Source organism: Schistocerca piceifrons, chromosome 7 (assembly GCF_021461385.2).
Source record: "Schistocerca piceifrons isolate TAMUIC-IGC-003096 chromosome 7, iqSchPice1.1, whole genome shotgun sequence".
Taxonomy (NCBI): Eukaryota; Metazoa; Arthropoda; class Insecta; order Orthoptera; family Acrididae; genus Schistocerca; species Schistocerca piceifrons.
Window position 1 is genome coordinate 320,941,998 of NC_060144.1, and position 25,060 is coordinate 320,967,057.

The following is a 25,060-nucleotide window of genomic DNA, read 5'->3' on the forward strand; positions in this document are numbered from 1 at the left end:
CTGGATGTCTGAATCCAGCTGCTTGTCTTGCAACAGGCTGACGTTCGTTCTCCAGTAGCCTCTTCCACGAAACACTTCTGGGCACTGGAGGCTTATGCAGCAGTGATGGGCACTGTGGTCAGAAAAGTCAACGGGAGTAATGTCGCTGTTCACAACATTAAGGCTGAGAGCGACAGATACGTCAATACGGCCTATCCGGCTGGCTTAATTACCGGCTACGTGCGTGAATGGGACGCGGCCCCGTGTATTTTTTCCCAGGTGTCAGGTAGTTTTAGTCCAGAGACGAGGTGATCGAGCTCGTGCATTTATTAAAGTTCAGTGTTTGGTCTTTCGCGGATATAACACACTTAAAATCCCCCGCTACGATGCAATTCGAGGCAGATTTATTAATTAAAAATGCACATTATTTTTGTAAAAGGAAGCGTTCCTGTCGGCAGTCACTGCCGGATGGTGCGTATAAGTTGACAATCTGAATGCCACTGGTTCAGCTTCGTCAGCCGTATTGTGTTCGAGCGATGGATACCATCTGGTAGTACCTGTGCAGTCCACTTTGCTGATGTTCGTTATGGCTACGGTTCTACGCAGACTTCTTGTAAGAGCCCGATGTCTACATTGGTAGAGTACAGGAAGTCTGTGAACGCTCTGAATTTTACATCATTCTGTACACTGTTAATATTAATTGTTGCTTTAATGTACGTGAAAGTATTAGTCATTGAGAAGGAGATATACCCCCACTAAATGTCGGTCAATCCGTACATGCACATTCACACACACATTGCAATATAAAACTACGGGTGGCCCTCATTTCTGTCCGTTTCATTGTCCATCCACCAAGGTCAGTAGAGGGTATGTTTTGTTGTCGTCTGAGTCCAAGGGTGCTAATGTGGCAACTGTGGATGGCACCATTGTTTCAGGTTGGCTGTTTTTCAGGTTTCCAGCCACTTGTTGGGCTACCGACCGTATTTGTTGTGCTGCCTCAGCAGCTCCTCCGCGAGCAATGCGAAGTTTCTTTTTGTTAGACTAGGACTGGCCCTGGTATTCTTTCTAGGACTCAGATATGGATATTTTAATTTTTTTATTTTTTTTTATGTAGGAACTGCTTGTTTAGCTGCACCCGAATGTACGTCACGCTCCTCAATGTGATCTGTGACGTTTTCTGCAAGCTGTGATGTCACTTGTTGATCGTTGTCATTGATGCTGTTACGTTTATTCAGAGAGTCAGGAACGTTGAATTTGACAGTAATGTGTTACAAGAGTGCACAAGATGTGCCTTCTTCCCCTACGACAGGTTCTTTCAGAACTAAATCAACCACGAAGCCGCTGAAGGGGAGTTAAGGTCAGGAACAAATTTAGATTGCGTGGTCACTGAGATGTCTCCTTGACCGTCGGACATTTGCTCGTCACCTGTCAGGGGCAGTGCATTAGTTTGCGACACTTCAGTTACTGCTGCAGCTGCAGCGATTGCTACGTCATCTGGAGAACGCACGATGGTGTCGCAGCGGGTAAACAAACGGATGGCGACTGCGGCGGCGTCGTGAGCCCGCAGGCTGCCTCCTGCATCTACCTCGGCAGAGACAACGCACTAACAAGGGGAGGCTACTGCGTTGGGATCACAGATTTACTCAAATTTTGTACGTCTTATTAGGCCATTAAAACAATATAATTTGCAAGTAGTAAGATGCACTATTCTGGAAATTCTGAGTAAATTTCTACGCGTCTATTATGTGCGTTATATATCTGTGCGCAGGGGCGCGCCATTAGAGTTCATGGTGGTCAAGTGACACCGGCATGATGACTCAGCGTGTTCGGTCAGGGGGGTTAGCTGCCCTCTGTAATGAAAAAACTGAGTGAACGGATGAACGACGAACTGAAACGGGTGTCTTGCGACGTCCGCCCCGAGCAGATACAACGAACGAAAACGAACAAAATGAGATTTAAAATAAAAGTGACTTGTGTTCTAGTTCTGTAAGACGACTCTGCATGAGGTGACGGTTCAAGTCCCGCTGAAACTTAATTATTAATTTTTTTTCATCGCTGTCCATATTATTTCGCCAAGTATCTAGGGATTATTCGATCTCGTCTGTACTATGGCTGTATACTGTATCACATAGCGACAAATGTTCATCTCACAAAACTAGATGCTCTTCAGAACAGGGCCATTCGTGCCTATCTTGGAGCCATGCGTTCGACACTGACAAACGCCCTTTTCGAGGAGTCAGGAAAGAGGCCTTTGCGCGATAGATTTCATATATTCTAATGTAAATTTTATATTCAGGGCATGGCCTCTTTGGATAGTGCAGTCTCTAATATTAGTGACTGCTTTAGCCGATTATGGACTGCCTCCAGCAGAAGAAATAAGATTCCAGCCGTCTGTACACACTCACAAACTTGGTCTCACATCGTAAGTTCTATACGATGTTCTTCACGTTTGCCTTTATTTGAATATAATCTTGGCAAACTGAATTTTAGAGCCGGCCGAAGTGGCCGAGCGGTTAAAGGCGCTACAGTCTGGAACCGCACGACCGCTACGGTCGCTGGTTCGAATCCTGCCTCGGGCATGGATGTGTGTGATGTCCTTAGGTTAGTTAGGTTTAAGTAGTTCTAAGTTCTAGGGGACTTATGACCACAGCAGTTGAGTCCCATAGTGCTCAGAGCCATTTGAACCATTTTTTTGAATTTTAGATTTAAACATCTCGTAGAAGCTCAGTGGCCTGCTTTTGTCTGTTTATATACCGACGGCTCCAAAATTCCACCGAGCGAGGTGGCGCATAAAATAAAAAAAAAAAAGTGACTAGTGTTCGAGCTCTGTAAGACGACTCTGTGTGAGGCGACGGCTCAAGTCCCGCTCAAACTTAATTATTAATTTTTTTCATCGCTATAATGTAATAAAGAAACATGTATTCGCAAGAAGTTTCAACTTATATTTTTCATGACTGTATGACAAATGCCATCGTGCAATGTGTGATGTCAAGAGCACATCCGACGAGTAATTGTACATTACTCTTGTGTTCTAGCATATTACGACTTACTATATAGCTAACTGCGAATATCGTCATTCATATTATTATTTATTGAGGTTTGACTTAGGCTTTCCAAGCCCATCCCTTGTCCTCGAAAATTTAACTACGGGTTTTAAATAGTGAAATAACATATGAAATTCATTACAACTTCATGAAAACGAACGTGGTTTTTTTCGTTATATTTCCTCTCAAATGTCATATACATTAAATAATGTGACAAATATACAGGGTGTCCCAAAAAGAATGACCCGATTTTAAATAGAATTTTTTATTTGGGAGAAGGGCTTAACACCAACAAATTTCATAATAAATTACTCAGAAAAGACATAAGTTTATAAAAATCCACCATAAATGTTCAATATGTCCTCCATTGGCTGCATCTAGCCGACAGCCGAATTCATCTCAAACTGAGCGTTTCTTCTGTCACTGAAGCTACAGCAGCTGATATTCTTGTTTTTAGTTCATCAATGTCACAACGTAAGGGAGGAACGTAAACACATTGTTTAAAATATCCCCACAGGAAGAAATCACATGGTGTTAAGTCAGGGGTCCTAGGAGGCCAAGAGCGTAAAGCCTGGTCTCGCGGTGCTGTACGCCCTATCCAACACTGAGGCACGTTGGCATTGAGGAAACTGCGCACGTTGTTGTGCCGGTGCGGTGATGCTCCATCTTGCAGACAGATGAAATTGTCTGAGTCAAGTTGTGGGAATAACCAGTTCCGTAGCACTGCAAGATATGATTGTTCCGTTATGGTTTCTTCCTCAAAAAAGTAAGGTCCATAAACCTTGCTCTGCGAAACAGCACAAAAAACATTCACGTTTGGTTAATCACGTTCGTGTTCAATTGTTTCATGAGGATTTTCGAGCCTCCATGCACGCACATTATGACGGTGAACCTTACCACTAATATGGAAAGTTGCCTCATCGCTGAATATCAACCGTGACATAAAACTGTTATCTTCCATGTCCTCTAGAACAGCATTGCTAAAGTCCACTCGCTTCATTTTGTCAGTATCTCGAAGAGCTTGTACCAGTTGTAATCGGTATGGTTTGAGGGCTAAACGACGCAGTAACACACGCCACACTCTCATGGGCGGTAACGCAAGTTCTCCGCTAGCACGACGCATATACTTGAGGCGGCTCCGCTCGAATGCTCGTCGTATTTGTTCCAATGTTTGTTCAGGAACGCATGGCCGGCCAGGACTTTTGCCTTTACAGAGACACTCTGTTACTCCAGTTTATACCACCGTCGAATGGTCTTTGGTGATGATTGTTTAGCACGAAATCGAATGTCAAACGTCGGCTGAACTGCGATTACTGATTGAGTATGACTAAATTCAATAACACAATACGCCTTCTGTTGCGGGGATGCCACATTGCGCGAGACTGGCTGCACGCTCCTAGCGACATCTAGTGGATTTTTTCTGAGACTCTAGATCATGCCGATTACATCTAGCGCTGTTTCAGTTACCTAGTGATATGTGTCTCAATATTATTAGAAGTTAAAATCGGGTCATTCTTTTCGGGACACCCTGTAGAATGAAAAGTAAACGGTAGCGGGATTCGGACTGTCGCCTCGTCCACGACCCGCTTGCTGAGGGCAGATACTAACCGCTTTTTTCTTTTAATTTCCTCCTGAGGAATATCGAAGCCATTCAAAAAAAGAAAGGAAAGCCACTTTTGCCCTAAGTAAAAAAATAAAAGAAAGAAAATCACCACTTCAGGCGTTGGTCCCTATTTAATCCTACTCTCAGTATGACTAACCTAGAGCTATGAGGAGGCGAGAAAGGATAAAGGGAAACCGCAGGGAGCCATGAAAATTAAACGTAATTAGTTTTCTTATTTTTATTTATTTTTTTAAAAATTTTTGTTCTATATATCAGCGCCTTGAGTACCGTTTTTGGCTCTGTTCGGTTCGAGCATGTTCAGATCAATTTTCAGCTTCTCATGGCTTGGACGTTCCAGCTGCGAGCGGATTATTAAAAGTGCTTCCTAAATAATTGGAGAAATATTTCTGAAACCTTAGGTTGCGTGTTACGACGCAGTGTTGTTCACTGAGATAATTCCAATTTCCTAGCACTGACTTATGGCCAGAATTAAAAATATAGCGGATCGTGTGGCCAAACATTCAGTTCCAGAGTGAGTTTTGGTGGCGGGGTAAAAAGTCCCCTCCGGGAATAAAAGTGTGTAGTTGTCGATAAGAGCGTGCGTTTGGCCGCGCAAGCGTCCAGACATCGGACGCTGGACCACAGTGGACCCGGTGGTCGTCTGTGTTGTCCATTCCCCAATGGATGCAGAGGGTCGAGTCGGCTAGATGGATGCGATGCAGTCGATGTCGGTTAACTTGTTTGCCATTCACTGTGATACACGATGCTGATTGGACGTCAAATTCGAGAAAGCGAGCATGGACCGCTTTCCATAAGTGCCGCCACACATACTGGGGCTACTTTATTTCGATAGGGCTGAGCGACGCTGTTGTAACACTTTGTAAACAGTTTTCGTTTGAAACAAACGTATAAGTGGTAAAGACTGGTAGACATAATTGAAGTCCAGGAAAAATGGACAGATATGATATGATATGATATGATAGGATGGTCGATACCAAAACTGAGGCGGACAGAAAGACCGGCGCAAAGTCTTTGGAATAGGAGTCCAGTGAGGCTCCGTGGGCAACGATACCAGAGTTTGAGTTGGGAACTGATGTACAACGCCATGACTCTGGTCGGCACATGTATTAGTCCCACCTCACTACAGTCCCGTGGCAGTACAAGGGAGTCATATTGCACTTTGAATAACATCCCTGAGCTGACCTAGGAGCCCATTGTCATCAACAGACGTCGGGCCAGGAGAGTTGGGATCACTAGTACCTGAGCCACATGTAGCATACTTGAAGAATAATAGATGTTGACATGCTAGACGCGCTGGGTAATGTCGAGAGCTCATAGCTGGTGATCTGCAAGGCGAGGTCTGATGGTCTGTAGCAAACGGTGCGGCTGGTCCCGGCGGAGGTTTGGGTCCTCCCTCGGGCATGAGTGTGTGTGTTTGTCCTTAGGATCATTTAGGTTAAGTAGTGTGTAAGCTTAGGGACTGATGACCTTAGCAGCTAAGTCCCATAAGATTTCCCACACATTTTTTTTATAGCAAACGTCTAGCGTTAATAGCCGCTGAGCGACGAAGATCGGCTGTGAATTCAACGTCAAGACATCGAACGATGGCGGCAACGCTAAGGGGAGCGACGCTTCTCTCTGGTAGGGCCTTACCAACGAGCAAGAACTTGGATTTCGACGCTTTGGGAGAGCTGCCCGATACTTCGCCATAAGTCGCCATCCGTGTCAGGGCTGCTCGGATTTCATCCTCACTGCACAGATAAAGGACGAGGTCGTCTGCATAGGCCATGCAACAGAAACTGTGCCCATGCAACGTCATACCTCCCAAACGTTGGCGGAATCCATGGAGCAGAGGTTTCAAAGCGAAAGCGAATAAAATCGTGGAAAGGTGGCAGCCTTCCGGACAGATCGTGCCATGGCCAGGGGCGGCGTGAGGCGGCCATTGTACATAATTCTGCATGTCGCACCCATCAAAAGGTGCAAACTTACAGTGATAAACCCGCCAGAGAAACCCATATGTTGAAGAACTGTCCACAGATAGGAGTAGTCTACACGGCCGAAGGCCTGGATAAAGTCCAGCAATGCCAAGGCACCGGAGAGACGTTGGTGACGAGCAAATGCTATCATGTCTCAGTAATGGCAAAGAGCCATAAGGATTTTTTGTCGTCTCCTAAGGAAGTCTTGTCGCAGGAGGTGACGTAACGTGATGCCAGCAGACATGTAAATATTTTCGTGTCGCTGTTGAGCAACGTGATTGGTCGATAATCGTGGACGCTCGATCGCCCGTGCAGCTTGTGAATGGGTATAATGATGCTATCGAGAAAGGTGTTAGGGACCACTGTCATTGGGGACATTAGCTCTCGTGCTATGTTCGTCCACGTGTAAGCTAACAAATAGTTAAAACTTTTGTAAAATTCGATGGGACACCATCAGAACCTGGGGATCTATTATCAGACCCCGCCTTGATGGCATCGAGTACTTCATCTGTGGCCACGTCTTCCTCGAGTTCATGCGCTACCTCCACCGGCAAAGCGCTCATAGTAAGTCGTGCGACCACTGTGATCACCTACACAGAATATGGTACAGCTGCATAGAATCTGGCGAAATTATTGTGGAGAGCGTGGCCGATGGTTTGTTGGGTCTCGTGCCAGTGGCCTTCCACATCAGTGAGGAAGTGGATCAGAGTCCTGCGTCGCCATTGTCTTTCCTGCAGGAGGTCGTACACCAGTGAAAGTTCTTGAGATATAGAGGTCTGAGATCGCACTACGTGCCTTCCAGGCGACGACGCATGATCAACGAGATCTGCGCCTTCGTTTGGTTTACCACCGTCTGGCTGAATGGCGAAAAAGGCATCGTCACACAGTCACGAAGAATGGAATAATAAAAGTGCAAGGTATTACTACGCCATGCCTTGGGTTCCCTATCATAGCTCATCCACGTTTTACAGAGGGTCAGCTTTGCACAGGAGAGCTGCCAAGATAAGGTGAAGTCATAGGCGTCACGACGGCGCAAGCATTGTGGCCTTGCATCCTCGACCACACGGCGACAGTCTGGGGTGGTCAGGTGGTCGACACTGAATTTCCACAGGCCGTGACTATGCCACACACGTTGTCGGGCAAGAGTGACGTCACAGATGTATGCTTCAAGGTCTGAAAAGGCCACGGGCCAGATTTCTTCATCGCGGATGCCATCAGCAAGCAGGCAGGTGAGATAGATAAGGTCTGTGCGGCTTGATGCGTGAGCAGTGTATAATGTGTATCCCGGATAGGTTTCATGGAGCTTTATCCATGTGTCAAGCAGTCGCAGAAGATTATGACCACTGAGAGAGCCGCACTGGGAGTAGATCAGCGAGCCCTTGTGTCGTGTTGAAGTCCCTACCGAGCACGAAATCTTCTTGAGGGCCTGTTAAGAGCAGTGTGACCTCTTTGGTGAAGAATGTATGTTAATCATGATGGTGGCTAGCGCCAGACGGTGTGTAGACGTTAATGATGCCCACGCCAAACAGGCTGAGAGCCACATTCCTTTCGGTGAGGAGGTATGCGACATCCATGCCCGGATGCATGCGAGGACGGTGACATTGCTACCATTGTCAGAGGCTTGAGAAATATGGGAGGTGTGGGCACGTGGAAGTGAGCGACAAACACCTCCTGTAGGATTGAAATATCAACATTCGCAGAGTAGATGGTATCTCGGAACATGGTCAGTTTGCGAGGGGCTCAGATGTTCGCAAGATTCATTATGGCGACACAATGTTACTGTGTGCTGTCCCTTGTAGTCGATGTAGAATGCGTCATGGAAGCATCCTGCGGGTGTAGACCTGCCGGATCTGTGGCAGTGGTCATGATTACTGGCAGGGCACCGGCTCACGCGCTTCTGTGGGTTACACTCTCTCGGACACGCTGGTGGTCTGATCTGCTCCTTCTTCAACATCATTGGCCCAGGATGCTAACGTCGAAGACGTGTGACAGTCTTTTATTGCTGGAGCGGGGAAAGCAGGCGTTGTGCCAAAAGCTGAGGGGGATCCTGTTGTCCTCATTTGCTGGCAACATTGAGTACGTGTTCTGGATAGAGGAGAGGGCCCGTCACAGAGGGGGGGGGGGGGGGGGGGGGGAGCCCTTGAGTGGACGCAACATGTGAAGTGACTGGACGCAATATGGAAGGTCGTCATCTCGCGAGGCCGCCTAAAGGAGGGCGTAGCCGGAGGGTGTTCGTTCGCGTTTGTTGCTCTTCCTGGGCGACCGCTGTTTTCTATTGTATTGTTCCGAATCAGAATGTGGTCACCCATCATCCGATGCTATACAAGACTGGGTAAAGGTAGAAGTCGGCAGTACATCTAGTTCGACGTCGATGGTTCAAGCAGGGTCGTCTGTCATTGTCCTGAGATTGGATGGTCCCAGTGGGAGCTCTGGGAATGATGGCGTGCTGCTCTCATCGGCATGCTGTGGTGCGGTGGATGGCATTGATGAGGCTTCAGGCCTACACTGGAATGGCGTTGCAGGTTTCTGTGCTACCGTCACATAGATGACGGACAGGGACTTGAACGTCAATGCCAGGGCCACTTCACCGAGCAGCGTCCGTATCAAACATCGACGTAAACTTTCGCACTGGACATGTCTTTCCAGGTCACATTTTGAGCACGTTCGTGGCTGGCCATCGTACATGACGATGGCCCGCACACCACCAATCATCAAGTACGATGGAACGTATTTCGTCAGCTCAGTTTTGATCTACTGGACGCCATTTAACAATGGATAGGTCGAAAATGTTTTCCACTTCTCCGTGAGGTGCCCAAGACGTTGCCATACGGTTGGAAAGTGGCAATGACCACTTTTTGAGGCACCTCGAACAGGAGCTCAAACAATCCCGCAGTGCACACTGTCACTGCACCTAAATGTTTATCGTAGTGTTTAACTTTTAGTCCGGCGGCATGTCGTTGGTCAACTTGAGCGCATAGCACCGCCGTCGACATTTCGATGTATACAGTACTTCCTGTGATGAAAAGGTATCCTGATCACGTCCAGGGTGTTGAAACACAGATCTTCTCGTATGAAATGTTCAACTTCAAAGGTTCTTGGTCGTGGATGTTCGGTCTGAAACGTTACTTTGATCGTCGCACGGCGGTAAGAGTCCTCCATGAGGTACGTTAGTAGTGGACTGTATAAACGCGACGAGGAAGTAAACAACGCCAAGAGCGGAGCGCTGGCCGCCTTGCGCACAGTCCCGCCCGCTACCACGGCTTACTGCCGACTCATCGCTTACCCACAATGACTTTTTCCAACAACCCATCGTTCTTCGTACAGATATATCAGATACGTAATAGACTCGTAAAACTTCTCTTGTGACTTTCTCGAAATTGCCAGATTAGTCCACCTTAATACTTGCACATTAATGTCCCACTAAAGGAGTACAAAGTTTGAAGCAAATCTGTGATGCCAGAATAGTGGCTTCCCATTGCAAGATGGCGGACATGTTACAGGCAGAACAAGTACTCGATTGCTGCACATAAACCACAAGAGAGTTAAAGCCACACACATTGATAGCGTAAATCAATTTTAACAAAAAATTGTTCAAATGGCTCTGAGCACTATGGGACTTAACATCTGAGGTCATGGACATCCATGCCCGAGGCAGGATTCGAACATGCGACCGTAGCGGTCGGGCGGTTCCAGACTGAAGCGTCTAGAACCACTCGGCCACAACGGCCGGCTCAGTTTTAACAGTTCTCATAACATTATCATCTTTTTAATGAGTATTAGCGCCCCGTCGGTCGGTATTTACTGTATATACGGTACCAGATGTAGAGAGGCCGTGTTTAATGTGCGCCATATCACGTTCAAAAGGTAACAGAATCACATTTACGGTTCTGAGACTTAACTAAGCGTACGTCATGGTAACGCGGCTCACTCGCCTGTGATGGTCCCATACTCGGCATCTCCGTTCGTCATATACATAATCCTTTAGCATATTTCCTCATTCCTCAATTTCACCGTGTATACAATACTCAGGAAGTCGTATGCCATTCCGAAAATGCCTTCTTCCGTTACTTTAAACGTTCCGAAAAACCAGTAGTCCAATTCGTAAATTTTTGGACGCTCAGTACCAAAACTGAAACTAATCTTCAGTGTATATTTTGTGGCGGCGTTCGTAGCGACAAACAATTCGCTGTAGAAACGGCTTACGAAGTCACCGCCACACTTTTAATAGCGGGCCGACCGGTCCGCTGGAACAGTGAACAGAAAGATGAAAACCCAAACACTCTGGTTAAATAAAAGTAGGTACTTATCTTTATTACGAAGATACAGAAACACAGTAGTGAATTCCGTGTCTACAGAAATCTGTCTAGTTCGAGTCGGAGCGGCTAGGTCAGCGTCGGCTGACGACAAACAACACTCTGCTGCGATGAACACACAACTGACTAGCAAGTACACAATTCGGTGGCGAGTATACAACTGAGCGGCGAATACAGAACTGTCCTAGCGCTCGCGACTCCAGCGCTTAAGAAGCCAAAAGCCAGCGGTGGCGCGCGCAGACTTGCGGCGATTTGCTGTCTCGCTGGCGCTGCTTATGCGGACGGCGTCCGGACTTTGATGCTGCCAACCTTTTGGCAGCGGGCTCGGGTGGCATTACTGGCTAGGACATAACACTCCTCCCCCCCAAATCGCCGCACCGTCGTGGAATAATGACGTGGCGAGCGTCGACGGCGGGGGAGGGGTCTGGCCGCAGGCGTAGCAGAAGAGACCGGGGCGGAGACTGTTGTCGGTGGCAGTCCCCGGTCCGCACCCCAGCATTGGCTGCGCGGGGCCTCGGGAAACACCGACTGAAAACCGAGGTCAGGGTGCACGCCTGTGACCACGGGCGCAGCTTCTGGTACTGGACGCGACGGGGCGTCGGGACCCACGAAGAGAGGCAGCGGCTCCTGACGCTGCGTCGACGGCTGCTGAGTGGGCGCCGAACAAGGCGCTGCGGTGGCAGACTCCTTGGGGGTGCCCAAGGAAAGCGGCTGCAGGACAGGCTGCACAACCACCGCTTGGGAAGGCGGCCCGGCTGAGGGGTCGACGTCCACCAGCTCCGAAGGCGGTGGCGACTGAAGAGGGACCGCAGGCGCCGGAGCGACCACCTGGGGCGCTCCCGGATGAAGCTGCGCGGGAGGCATCAACGGGACGGGCTGTCGGCGTGATAGCGGCGACGGCTGCTGCTGCTGCCCTGAGGGCGGCAGCGAAGTCGGAAGGCGCGGCTGGAACCCGCCGCGGACCAAATCTGTGGACAAAGAACGAGCGGCAGAATCCGGGCGGCCAGCGCGGCGCAACTGGTTCTGATGCCTCCTGTGCACCCCAGTAGCACCTTGAACAGAATAAAAACCGCGACCCTGGACACTTATCACGGTACCACGTTCCCAACGACGGCGACCGTGATAAACCCTGAAAAAAACGGCGTCGTTGCGCTGAAAACGCGTGCGATGCTCAGAAGCGGCGGGTCGATCCGAGGGGTGCAACAATCGTAGTAGGGTGCGATGACGACGGCCGTGGAGAAGCTCCGCAGGCGAAGGGCCGTCGCGTGGCGAGGTACGGTACGACGACAGGAACGTGATGAGGGCCTGCTGACGAGAGTGTGTAGCACGAAGGCGGTCCATATGATCCTTGAATGTGCGTACAAAACGTTCCGCTGCACCATTCGATTGAGGGTGGAACGGCGGAGTAAGAACATGGCGAATGCCATTGGCAGAACACAAACTTTAAAATTCAGCAGAGGTAAATTGTGGACCACTGTCAGACACTAAAACTTCTGGAAGACCCTCAATACAAAAAATTGAAGTCAACGCCTGTATAGTTTGTGCAGACGTTGTAGACTGCATGGGCACAACAAACGGAAAATTACTAAATGCATCTATCACGATGAGCCAACGAGAATTCCAATATGGACCAGCGAAATCAATATGTACTCGCTGCCAGGGACCGGCAGGGCGTGCCCACTCAAAATAGCGTTGAGGCGGAGCAGCTTGGTGTTCGGCACACGTCGAACAATCTGTAGACATCTGCGTAATCTGCTTATCAATACCGATCCATGTACAATGACGGCGGGCAAGCTGCTTGGTGCGGACCACTCCCCAATGACCTTGATGCAACAAGTCGAGGACCTTGGATTGGAGCACTTGGGGAACAACTACACGAAGCTGGTCATTCTCGGTGCGTAACAGCAAAACTCCGTGCGAAACAGACAACAGATGACGTTGCGGATAATAGCGACGAACCACAGGATCCGATATGTCCTTTGCCTTGGACGGCCAACCACGTTGAACAAAACGTAATAGTAAACTCAGATGAGGATCCGTAGCTGTCTCACGTGCCACCTGACGATAATCCATCGGAAAATCCCGGAGGGATTGATGCTCATCGGCGTCAATCTGATGGCAAGAGTCTTCAGAGGAATCGAAGACATCTTCCGCAGCAATCGGCAATCGAGAAAGCGCGTCAGCGTTTGCATGCTGAGCTGTAGGGCGATACAGTATCTCATACTGGTATTGTGATAACAAAAGAGCCCAACGTTGTAGTCTCTGAGCTGTCCGCTGAGGAACTGGTTTAGACGGATGAAACAGTGACGTCAGGGGCTTGTGATCTGTTACTAAATAGAATGGTCTACCATAGAGGTTGTTATGTCCTAGCCAGTAATGCCACCCGAGCCCGCTGCCAAAAGGTTGGCAGCATCAAAGTCCGGACGCCGTCCGCATAAGCAGCGCCAGCGAGACAGCAAATCGCCGCAAGTCTGCGCGCGCCACCGCTGGCTTCTGGCTTCTTAAGCGCTGGAGTCGCGAGCGCTAGGACAGTTCTGTATTCGCCGCTCAGTTGTATACTCGCCACCGATTTGTGTACTTGCTAGTCAGTTGTGTGTTCATCGCAGCAGAGTTGTTGTTTGTCGTCAGCCGACGCTGACCTAGCCGCTCCGAATCGAACTAGACTGATTTCTGTAGACACCGAGTTCACTACTGTGTTTCTGTATCTTCATGAATAAAGATAAGTACCGACTTATTTAATCAGAGTGTTTGGGGTTTCATCTTTCTGTTTACTGTTCCAGCGGACCGGTCGGCCCGCTATTAAAAGTGTGGCGGTGACTTCGTAAGCCATTTCTACAGCCAAGTGTTTGTCGCTACGAACACCGCCACAAAAGAGGTAGTGATGGAATTTTGTGACACCGAACACAATAGCCAACGCTTCCTTGTCCAATTGGCTATAATTACACTGAGCTTTGTTTAGCAATTTAGATGCGAACGCAATAGGACGTTCGGTGTTACCGACTCGGTGAGACAACACAGCACCGAGGCCGAAAGAAGAGGCATCACAAGCTAACACCAGAGGCTTGTTAGGGTCGTAATGTGAAACGTCCCCTTAGAACAATTATACATGACTGTCCTTAAACTGACACACAATATTTTTAGCGCAACGCAATCTGACTTTCAAAATTCCCTACAAAAGAATGGCCCTGACTAACATTAAACTATACCTTTCACAAATCACTTACCTCACAAAAATCTTCGCTGCTCAAGCTACTGCAATACAGCGAGCGCCACTACTGCCAGCTAAATAGAAGATTCAAACTACTGAAGGCACTAACTACTGATAGGGATAGTTAGCAAATGAAAGATATTAATAGAGAGCAAACAATATATTTACCTTAATATCATCACAAGTCATAATATATATATCAGTTCATGACAAATTAGAAACCTCCGCCATCTCTCTCCCCACATCCACCACTGCTGGCGGCTCACCTCCAACTGCGCAACGTTACGCGCTGTTCACAGCCAGCTGCCGCTGCCCAACACTACAATGGCAGACAACAATGCAAACTAGCCACAGACTGCACACAGCACAGATCCTGAGATCCTGAGATCCTGAGAAATCAGAACCCAGAATAACCACCTCTGGCCGTAATAACGGCCTTGATACGACTGGGCACTGAGTCAAACAGAGCTTGGATGGCGTGTACAAGTACAGCTGCCCATGCAGCTTCAACACGATACCACAGTCCATCAAGAGTAGTGACTGGAGTATTGTGATGAGCCAGTTGCTCGGCCACCATTGACGAGACGTTTTCAATTGGTGAATGTGCTGGCCCGGGCAGCAGTCGAACATTTTCTGTATCCAGAAAGGCCCGTACAGCACCTTCAACATGCGGTCGTGCATTATCATGCTGAAATGTAGGGTTTCGCAGGGATCGAATGAAGGGTAGTGCCACGGGTCGTAACATGTCTGAAATGTAACGTCCACTGTTCAAAGTGCCGTCAGTGCGAACAAGAGGTGACCGAGACGTGTAACCAATGGCACCCCATACCATCACGCCGGATGATACGCCAGTATGGCGATGACGAATACACGCTTCCAATGTGCGTTCACCGCGATGTCGCCAAACACGGATGCGACCATCACGATGCTGTAAACACAACCTGGATTCATCCGAAAAAATGACGTTTTGCCATACGTGCACCCAGGTTCACGTTGAGTACACCATCGCAGGGGCTCCTGTCTATGATGCAGCGTCAAGGGTAACCGCAGCCATGGTCTCCGAGCTGATAGTCCATGCTGCTGCAAACGTCGTCGAACTGTTCGTGCAGATGGTTGTTGTCTTGCAAACGTCCCATCTGTTGACTCAGGGATCGAGACGTGGCTGCACGATCCGTTACAGCTATGCCGATGAGATGCCAGTCATCTCGACTGCTAGTGATACGAGGCCGTTGGGATCCAGCAGGCGTTCCGTATTACCCTCCTGAACCCACCGATTCCATATTATGCTAACAGTCATTGGATCTCGACCGACGCGAGCAGCAACGTCGCGATAGGATAAACCACAATCGCGATAGGCTACAATCCGACATTTATCAAAGTCGGAAACGTGATGGTACGCATTTCTCCTCCTTACACGAGGCATCACAACAAAGTTTCACCAGGTAACGCCTGTTCAAAATGGTTCAAATGGCTCTGAGCACTATGGGACTTAACTGCTGTGGTTATCAGTCCCCTAGAACTTAGAACTACTTAAACCTAACTAACCTAAGGACATCACACACATCCATGCCCGAGGCAGGATTCGAACCTGCGACCGTAGCGGTCGCGCGGTTTCGGACTGTAGCGCCTAGAACCGCTCGTTCGCACCGGCCGGCTGGTAACACCTGTCAACTGCTGTTTGTGTATGAGAAATCGGTTGGAAACTTTGCTCATTTCAGCACGTTGTAGGTGTCGCCACCGGCACCAACCTTGTGAGAATACTCTGAAAACATAATCATTTGCATATCACAGCATCTTCTTCCTGTCGGTTAAATTTCGCATCTGTAGCACGTCATCTTCGTGGTGTAGCAATTTTAATGGCCAGTAGTGTATTTTCTTCATTTGCAAATTTTATCACAAAATTTTTGAATGCACGCTTCCTAATTATCCTAATTTCTTTTCCTCGTCAATGACACCTCCAAAATTTGTGCCAAACGTTAGGCGGGCCGTTCCGCCCCGGTCTCCCCTACACCATTTCTCGTAGCCAAATTGGGCAGTCCTCATTGATTCACTGTCACATCCTGCAACTTCATTGTCGGTGAAGTCATCCGCACAAACAAACGTAACAGCCTCTCCCTGACATTCTGCCCCGTCTCCACGTCGTCCCTGATTACTGCGCTGGTTCCATACAACCGACTGGCACGTACTCACCACTTCTCTGCCATGATTTACGCCAGAGGTGGATGTTCACATGCCCGCCTGGTATCAGTAGTGCACTGTACACACTATACAGCACATTAGGGGTGTAAGTACAGATATTGTGATCATTCGTACTTTACTATGTACGCACTGTAGTGTCTTAATTGCGTCAAACAGTCTTCCCACAAACGCGTGACATAAATTTACCGCATGCTGTTTTCTGTACAGTCGTCACTGGACCACTAAGTGGACTACACCTTTCAGTACAGGCTAACCGTTCTGCGTCCAAGCATCCTCATTTCAACATCTGACCTGCTCCTCAGCGAAAAATAAGCGAGGGCTATTCCGAAAGTAAGGTCTTATTGTCCGTGAAATGAAAAACCATAGTGAAAACCAAAAATGTTATATTTTGAACAGTTTGCTATACATTCCATCTACTTCTGTCCATAGTCACAGCTCCGACTTAGACGTATGTCGTAGCGCTGTTCCAACTTTCCAAAAAAATGAAATGTTCTTATGGCCCTATTGGACGGGAGGTCCCATCCGGGGAAGTTCGACCGCCATGTGCAAGTTTCATTGCAGTCGACTCTTCATTGGGCGACTTGCGCGCTGGTGATGAGGATGAAATGATGATGAGGACACACAGAACCCAGTCCACAAGCGGAGAAAATCTTCGATCCGGTCGGGAATCGAACCCAGGCCCGCTGCATGGAACAGAAGCACGTTACCACTGAGCTAAGCAGGCTGACTCCAACATTCCTATAGCCTCGTCATAGAAGGCAGCCGCTTGTGATATCCGCCACATCTCTGCGTTGGTTTGCAGTTCATTGTCTGTACCAAAATATTGTCTTCGTAGCCAGTAGTACTTGTGAGCAGAAATGAACATCCGAGGAAGCCAAATCTGGGCTGTTTGGTGGGTAATCAAAAACATCCCATCGAAAACGCTGCACGAACTACCTCATTGCCCCTGCTGTGTTCGGTCGAGAACTGTCATGATGAAGAATATGCATGAAAGTTACTTTATGTGGAGTTGAAAGAAGTCAGGCGAAACCTCCCAGCGGGCATCCATACTTGGCGGGAGAGACTACTGTTCTGAGTATCTTTACATGCTCACGGTGTGCCCAGAACTGAAAAGAACGAGGTGACGCGATCGACATACTAGAGATACTGTCAAATGTTCAAATGTGTGTGAAATATTATGGGACTTAACCCTAAGCTTACACACCACTTAACCTAAATTATCCTAAGGACAAACACACACACCCATGCCCACGACCGCTCAGCTAATCCCGCGCGGCAGAGACACTGTCCAACACATCTGCGCAAAGCTTCATCCCATTTTCACTGTCGCTTCCACTTCGCGACCGATCGGGCCTTGCTTCCCGAATATCCCTCGTAAGCATTAAAGCTTGCTCTTTGCCTCAAGATTTGCAAATACCCTGACGGGACAAAATATTAACAGTAAAAAGGAGTTGTGACACATACACGAAAGTTGGTACGCCGGAACATCTGAAATATAATGTCTACTCAGATTTCGAGCCAGTGGCGTAAGAGTGTCGCTAGTAGCACCACTATGAGAATGCAAATCCGGTTTGCTTTAAACACACGCTGTAACGGTTGTGAGCGTCAGTTACCTTTGACACTGGACATGGTGAGTTGATATTAGTCAAGAATGCCTTCAAGGCGAAAAAAAGGCCATTATGAACGCCTCACTGAGATTGAACTAGATCGTGTAATAGGGCTTGCTTCTGCAATACTGCAGAAAGACTTGGCAGGAATGTAGCCACTGTACGTGATTGCTGGCTGCGGTGGTCATGAGAATTTGCGACCGTAAAAAGACGGACGTTCACGTGGCACCACCAGGATGGTAGACCATCTTGTTCGGCATATGGCTCTGGCGTATCATTCAGCCTCTGTAGCAGCAATTTCAGCAGCAGTTGGCACAACAGTGACGCAACAAACTGTTACAAATCGGTTGCTTCGAGAACAGCCCCGAACCAGAAGCCCTACAGCGTGCATTCCAATGACCGTAAACCACCGCCGTTTGCGGCTTCAATGGTGTCAAAGGAGATCTCAGTGGAGGCCAAGATGCATTGTTGTGTTGTCTGATGAAACCTGGTTCTGCCTCGTTACCAGTGATGGCCCAGTGTTGGTTATAAGGAGTCCAGTAGACGGCATGTAACCAATCTGTCTACGTGCAAGGCATCCTGGACCTACATCTGGAATTATGAAGTGGGTTGCGATTCCGAATGGTAGCAGGAGCAGTCTCGTGGCTATCCCTCGCACCCTGACTGCAAATCTGTACGTCAATCTGGCCATTTGACGTGTCGTGAGGCCAGTCGTGAACAACATTCCAGATGGTGTTTTCCAACAGGATAACGGTCGCCCACATACCGCACGCTGTGCAGAGTTTCCAAATGTTGGCCTGCTCGATCACCAGACCCGCCTTCATTAGAGCACATACGTGATATCATCGGATAACTCCAGCGTCATACAGAAACAGCATGAACCGTCCATATATTAACCAACCAAATCCAACAGGCATGGAACTCCATCTCACAAACATACATCCGGAACCTCTACAACACAATGAATGTACATTTGCATGCTTGCATTCAGTATTCGGGCGGTTACAAAGGTTATTACTGTACCAGCTTTTCATATTTGAAACTGCTTATCTCGCACTTACATTAACCTGTGATCTCGCAATGTTAATCACGTAAATGCGTTACGTAGACAAATGTATTCCCGAAATTTTTCTACTCCACATTAATTATTTTTTGCTGTTGCGAATCTTTTTTTGTGTCAACGTAGAATAGCTATGTTTAACTGTGTTGATATTTAAATGTGTGTATAAATACGTCTTACTGTGCATATATGTATGGCAGTAGCGACTGGTCTTGCTAGGTGCTGCTTGACGCGTGTGCTGACGTGCGCAGGCCCCTCAGCCGGCTCCCTCGTGGTCCGGGCTTCGAGACGCGCTGTCCTTCGCGCGTGGGTGCCCCCAGAATAACTATGACTGCTCCGAAACTGCCTCTACCTCAATGTCTATGTGCCGGCTACTGCTAGTGGTCCTTACCCCGTCATGGTCTATATCCACGGTGGCGCCTTCACCAGCGGTTTTTCCTTCAACGACACTCCACACTATTTCGTGGAGAAGGGAGTTATGTTGGTGGCAACAACCTATCGTCTCGGTGCCCTTGGTAAGTAAATCATTTTATTTTCCCTTTTATGGGATACAATGACGGTATAGGCGTTAGCTATGAAATCCAAAAGATTCTGGTCCTACAGGAAATCACTTAGAGTGATAAAATCAGCAAAGTTTAGTGCAATTCCGAAATAGGACACAAAAAAAGATAAATCGTCATCTTACAATCCATACACAGAAAAGTATTGATGATGGTGTGTTACGCATCACTACCACTGTTTGACCATAGCAGAAAATGACGAGACTACTGCAATCAAACAAATAGTTAATACGCTCAAAAAAAATAATGTGCAGGAACCTAGACGTGCAAAAATTGTCCACAAAGTCCAAGAATTGCCCAAAAATTCGAGAGTGCTCCGTCTTTAAGGTACACTATGTGATCAAAAGTACCCGTACACCCCCAAAAACATACGTTTTTCGTATTAGGTGCATTCTGCTGCCACCTACTGCCAGGTACTCCATATCAGCGATCTCAGTAGTCATTAGACATCGTGAGAGAGCAGAACAGGGCGCTTCGCGGAACTGAAGGAGTTAGAACGTGGTGATTGGGTGTCACTTGTGTCATACGTCATACGTCTCCACACTCCTAAACATTCCTAGGTCCCTGTTTCCGATGTGATAGTCAAGTGGAAACACGAAGGGGCACGTACAGCACAAAAGGGTACAGGCCGACCTCGTCTGTTGACTGGCAGAAACCGCTGACAGTTGAAGAGAGTCGTAATGTGTAATAGGCAGACATCTATCCAGATCATCACACAGGAATTTCAGACTGCATCAGGACTCAAGTACCACAACAGTTAGGGGGAAGGTGAGAAAACTTGGATTTCATGGTCGTGCGGCTTCTCATGAGCCACACATCGCTCCGGTAAATTTCAAACGACGCCTCGCTTGGTGTAAGGAGCGTAACGATTGAACAGTGGAAAAACGTCGTGTGGAGTGACGAATCACGTACAGAATGTGGCGATCCGTTGGCAGGGTGTGGGTATGGCGATTGCCCGGTGAACGTCATCTTCCAGCATATGTAGTGCCAACAATAAAATTCGGAGGCGGTGTTGTTATGATGTGGTCGTGTTTTTCATGGAGGGGGCTTGCACCCCTTCTTGTTTTGCGTGGCACAATCACAGCACAGGCCTACACCGATGTTTTAAGCACCTTCTTGCTTTCCAATGTTGAAGAGCAATTCGGGGATGGCGATTGCATCCTTCAACACTATCGAGCACCTTTTCATAATGCACGGCCTGTGGCCGAGTGGTTACACGACAATAACATCTCTGTAATTGACTAGCCTGCACAGAGTCCTGACCTGAACCCTATAGAATTCCATTAGGATGTTTTGGAATGCCGACTTCGTGCTAGGCATCACCGTCCTACATCGACATTTCGTGAAGATTTGGCTTCCATTCCCCAGGAAACGTTCCAGCTCCTGATTGAACGTATGCCTGCGAGAGTGGAAGCTGGCGTCAAGGCTAAGGGTGGGCCAACACCATATTGAATTCCAGCATTACCGATGGAGGGCGCCACGAACTTGTAAGGCATTTTCAGCCAGATGTGTGGATACTTCCAATCACATAGTGTACCTAGATGGACTCCTCGATCCTATTATGGGAGAAAAAGACAGAACAGGGAATTAGTCTACAGAAATCCACGTGCACGCACACAAAAATCGATCACCACAACGTAGTCATCGAATCAGAAGCCTCGTATGCCTGCGAAAATCTTACAGTTCACATAAAAGGTGGCATGGCAAACATCCAGAAATAGGGTCATAAAAAGATTCTCTTCCTAATCAGAGTGAAAGATGGCTATATCGCAAAATCCAAGGGAACAGCAGAAAAATTTTTCAACCTCGTAGCTGAGGTTCGGAAAAGAGGATTGAAATCTTATGGAATCATCCTCAAAGTCCCATAAACAAGAGTTATTCAAGAAATATTAATACACTCGTACATACAACAATCGAATGCTGTAATCGGGACTCGGCAGGCTGTAGACGATCTAGAAATAGTCCTGATAAATTATTTTGAAGTTTTACACAGAAGCTAGTACATAGAAAATTTTGACAGATGAGAAGTACAGTCGGAGAATCGACTGCGAAGAAAATAGGTACAAAGTGGACTTAAGAAAGAAACAGAATTCGCAGAAAAAGTGAGAGATGAGTGAAAACTCAGAACATTGCACCATAAAGCTGTGCATTATGCACTGACGTCCAATCGCACATTCTACACACCGATGTGCATTTTGACCACTTGCTTAATAATATATTGGTCAACCCTTGGAAAGCAATGCAGCCGCGATTCGGCATGACACGGATACGAGAAGTCCCCGTTAAGTTTTTGGATGTGCCTGCACAATTTCTGCGCACTGGGAATGGAATCCCTGTAAATTGTGTGTCAGTTGTTTGTAGTCGTTGAGCTGGCGCCCTATGCCGTCCTAGATGTCTTCTCTCGGGTTCTGATAAGATGAATTTGACAAGACAGGAGCGTCTCGGACCACTGTGGCACGATTCTGGCTTGGTGACGTGGACAGCTATGCTGCTGAAAGACGCCATCCCTGACGAGGCAGGCATGAAGTATGAAGGGTTGCAGGTGGAACGCAACAACATTTACTTAGTTCACAGCTATCGTGGTGCCTTCGATTATTTTCACATGTTCAGTGCAAAGCTAGTGTTCTTCATATCACAATACTTCCCTCACCGGCCTGCGTCCCTGGCGCAGTGTAAGTTTCGAGTTGTCGTTCGCCTGGATGATGACTATCCAGACACGACTGTCGAACTTATGTAAGAAGAAAAATGGTTTATCCGATCAAAGGACACAGTCACAATCATCCACGATCCAATCTCGTTTATTCCATACCCTCTGCATAACGTCGTGATATTTGCAGTTCGCTCTACCCAGACATCTTCCCTATAAAAAATTTTTACAAAGGTTCCCACAGTCGAGTCAAATCCATATTACGACAGTCAGGTCATGAAGGCAATATCTGCATAACGTCGTGATATTTGCAGTTCGCTCTACCCAGACATCTTCCCTATAAAAAATTTTTACAGAGGTTCCCACAGTCGAGTCAAATCCATATTACAACAGTCAGGTGATGAAGGCAATATTATCTAGCATCTAAGAATATATGCAGATTAGCAGAGCATCTCTATGGAAAGGGAATTATTTCAGTGTGACGTGCACATCTTAGCAATATTTATATGGTGGATATAAATTTCCACTGCTTTCACGCCATACATACTGTAATGAAATAACGAAACAATAATAAAATTTTGCATCCCTATTCTTAGGCATTTCAAACGTGGGGCCGGCCACTCCTGCCACTTGACGTAACTCGGTCCCGCGGCGGGGCATACCTGCTATGAGCCGCCTAACTCGCCTTCCGCACAGACCACATTACTCCCCTCTATGATTAGTGCCGGATGCTGCAATCGTGCCTATATAAGCCCCGACAGTCAGTGGTTTTTATTACTGACGACGACGTGGAGGTAGAAATGGAAAACTCGAGTATTTTATTCCAAATGATGCAGCTCAAGATCTTATTCAGGCATATTGCTATGAAAGACTCCGAGGACATACATCTTTCCTCTACACTGAGGGCATAATGCGAAAGGTGAGACATTTCAAAAGCTGCAGAAAAGAAAATCATGACTCAAAGGGAACAGTACTATAACACTCATATTTTAGATTTGTTTCCATGTTGGCACAAAAAACCACTTCATAAGTTCGAGTCTTCTTCTATCATTTGAATGAACTGCTCTACGCATGGTCCAGAATAAGTCTGGATTCATTTATTATGATAGTGATTGTGCACTTTTTCTCCAATATTTGAGACATTTTAGGTGTCTAATAAATTTTCAATCCCACACTCAAATTCGCATGTCAAGATGGCCTCAAATAACATGTCAGCAAATGGAACATATGGCTGGTGATATACTGGGCAAAGTATTCCACTACAAGAAGTGGTGCACCGTTGTCAACTGAAAACAGAAAATATGTATTAAAGTTTAATGTGTTGTACAAGCCCAAACCCATATGTGTTTGATTCTAAAGATTTATGTGTCACATTGTCCTCCCTGGTATAATAATATGTTGTAATATCCTACATCTTTACCAGCACCTTTAAAAAATCATTACTGATAACTCTGAATGCAGCAGACAAAGAAACCATAAAGAGTCATCTATCAGGTGTGGCTAACTGGACTACTATGGTTAGTTTTCTGTCTCATTCTTTTTTCTATGCTGATTTTTTTGGTTTTTGTTTTTCAGTGCAAAAAATTCAGAAACTATATGACAAGGAACTTGTATATCAAATAAACAAGCCAATTTATGTCTATTAGTTTATGTGTAACAGATTTATGTGTTGTTGGCATGTGGCAGGCTTTCTGAGCCTGCAAAACGACGATATCCCAGGCAATGCTGGCCTCAAAGACCAGGTGCTGGCGCTGCAGTGGGTGCAAAGCAACATCGCCACCTTCGGTGGGGATCCTAGCAGGGTTGCTACTTTAGGGGAAACCCAAGGTACTCATTCCAGAACTGGAAGACTCCTAAACCAGATACAGAAAAAAATATATCACCTCAGTTGATGGGATTTAAATTTTTAGCCACTTCTCTAATCCTAATCCACTTGTGCTTGCCTTTGAGTTCCCAGATGAGTGTCATAGCCATTTTTTTTTTCAGGCTGTCGGCGTTTATGTGAATTCCTTGACCAAGGAAGTTTGGTCTCCTTGTCGTTATGGCTCTCAGAAATTGTTATGCACTCTGTCATTTTCTTTAGAGTTCAGTCCTATTTTTCCAAATTCTTTTTGCAGTTTTTTAATTTTTTCTGTTTAAAATATTGTAAATGAAACTCAGTGTGAATCTCGGTCCGGTACACAGTTTTAATCTGCCAGGAAGTTTCATATCAGCGCACACTCTGCAGTAGAGTGAAAATTTCATTCTAGTTTCAAGTGTCAATTGAACCTTGGGTCCTACAGAAGTCTGGGATCTTGACTCCACATCAGTATTCAGCAATGAAGGTATGGTATTCCCCTCTTGATACACTATTTGCTGTTGTTAATCTTCCAGTTAGAGACTCTAGTTTGATTTCAATCCATAGTTAGGTTTTAGTTCTTAATCTAATTGTACATTAATCGCTGTGATGTCACTCGTGTTGGTGATGGACTACTGTTGGGTTGAGAGGAGTACATCAGCGATTGTGTAAAATGATACACCCCCCCCCCCCCTACTGAAACATAATAATTGGCTTTAGAAGAGAGAGTAACAAGTCTGGTGTTCCAAGATCTGAGGTATGTGCCCCCAGGCTTTTACAGCTAAACTTTTGAAAGAGGTTGGTACTTATATTGAGGCAATTTTGCTTAAACATCAGAGATCAGTCCAGTATAAAATCAAGATTTTTCAAGCAGAATTTAATTTGTCACTCGTCATCAAGCTAAGATATTTTCAACGTTCTATTTGTATCACGATTTTGCTGGTTGAATGCGCGTGCTTGAGTATTTCTGACATCCACTTAGAGACGTAAGTTCCTGTTGGATTTCTTAAGAGTTCGTGGCTTGTGA

The 25,060-nt window shown here is 46.9% G+C and overlaps 1 protein-coding gene across 1 annotated transcript in view; it reads left to right on the plus strand.

Moving 5' to 3' along the window:
• Positions 1-8,163: 8,163 nt before the first annotated feature.
• Positions 8,164-25,060, plus strand: part of LOC124805658 (esterase B1-like) — a 47,322-nt gene continuing 30,425 nt past the window's right edge. The window contains exons 1-3 of the mRNA XM_047266226.1: positions 8,164-8,255; positions 19,371-19,504; positions 23,883-24,023. Of these exons, the coding sequence (XP_047122182.1) occupies positions 8,164-8,255; positions 19,371-19,504; positions 23,883-24,023 (367 nt within the window). The remainder of the gene's footprint in view (positions 8,256-19,370; positions 19,505-23,882; positions 24,024-25,060) is intronic.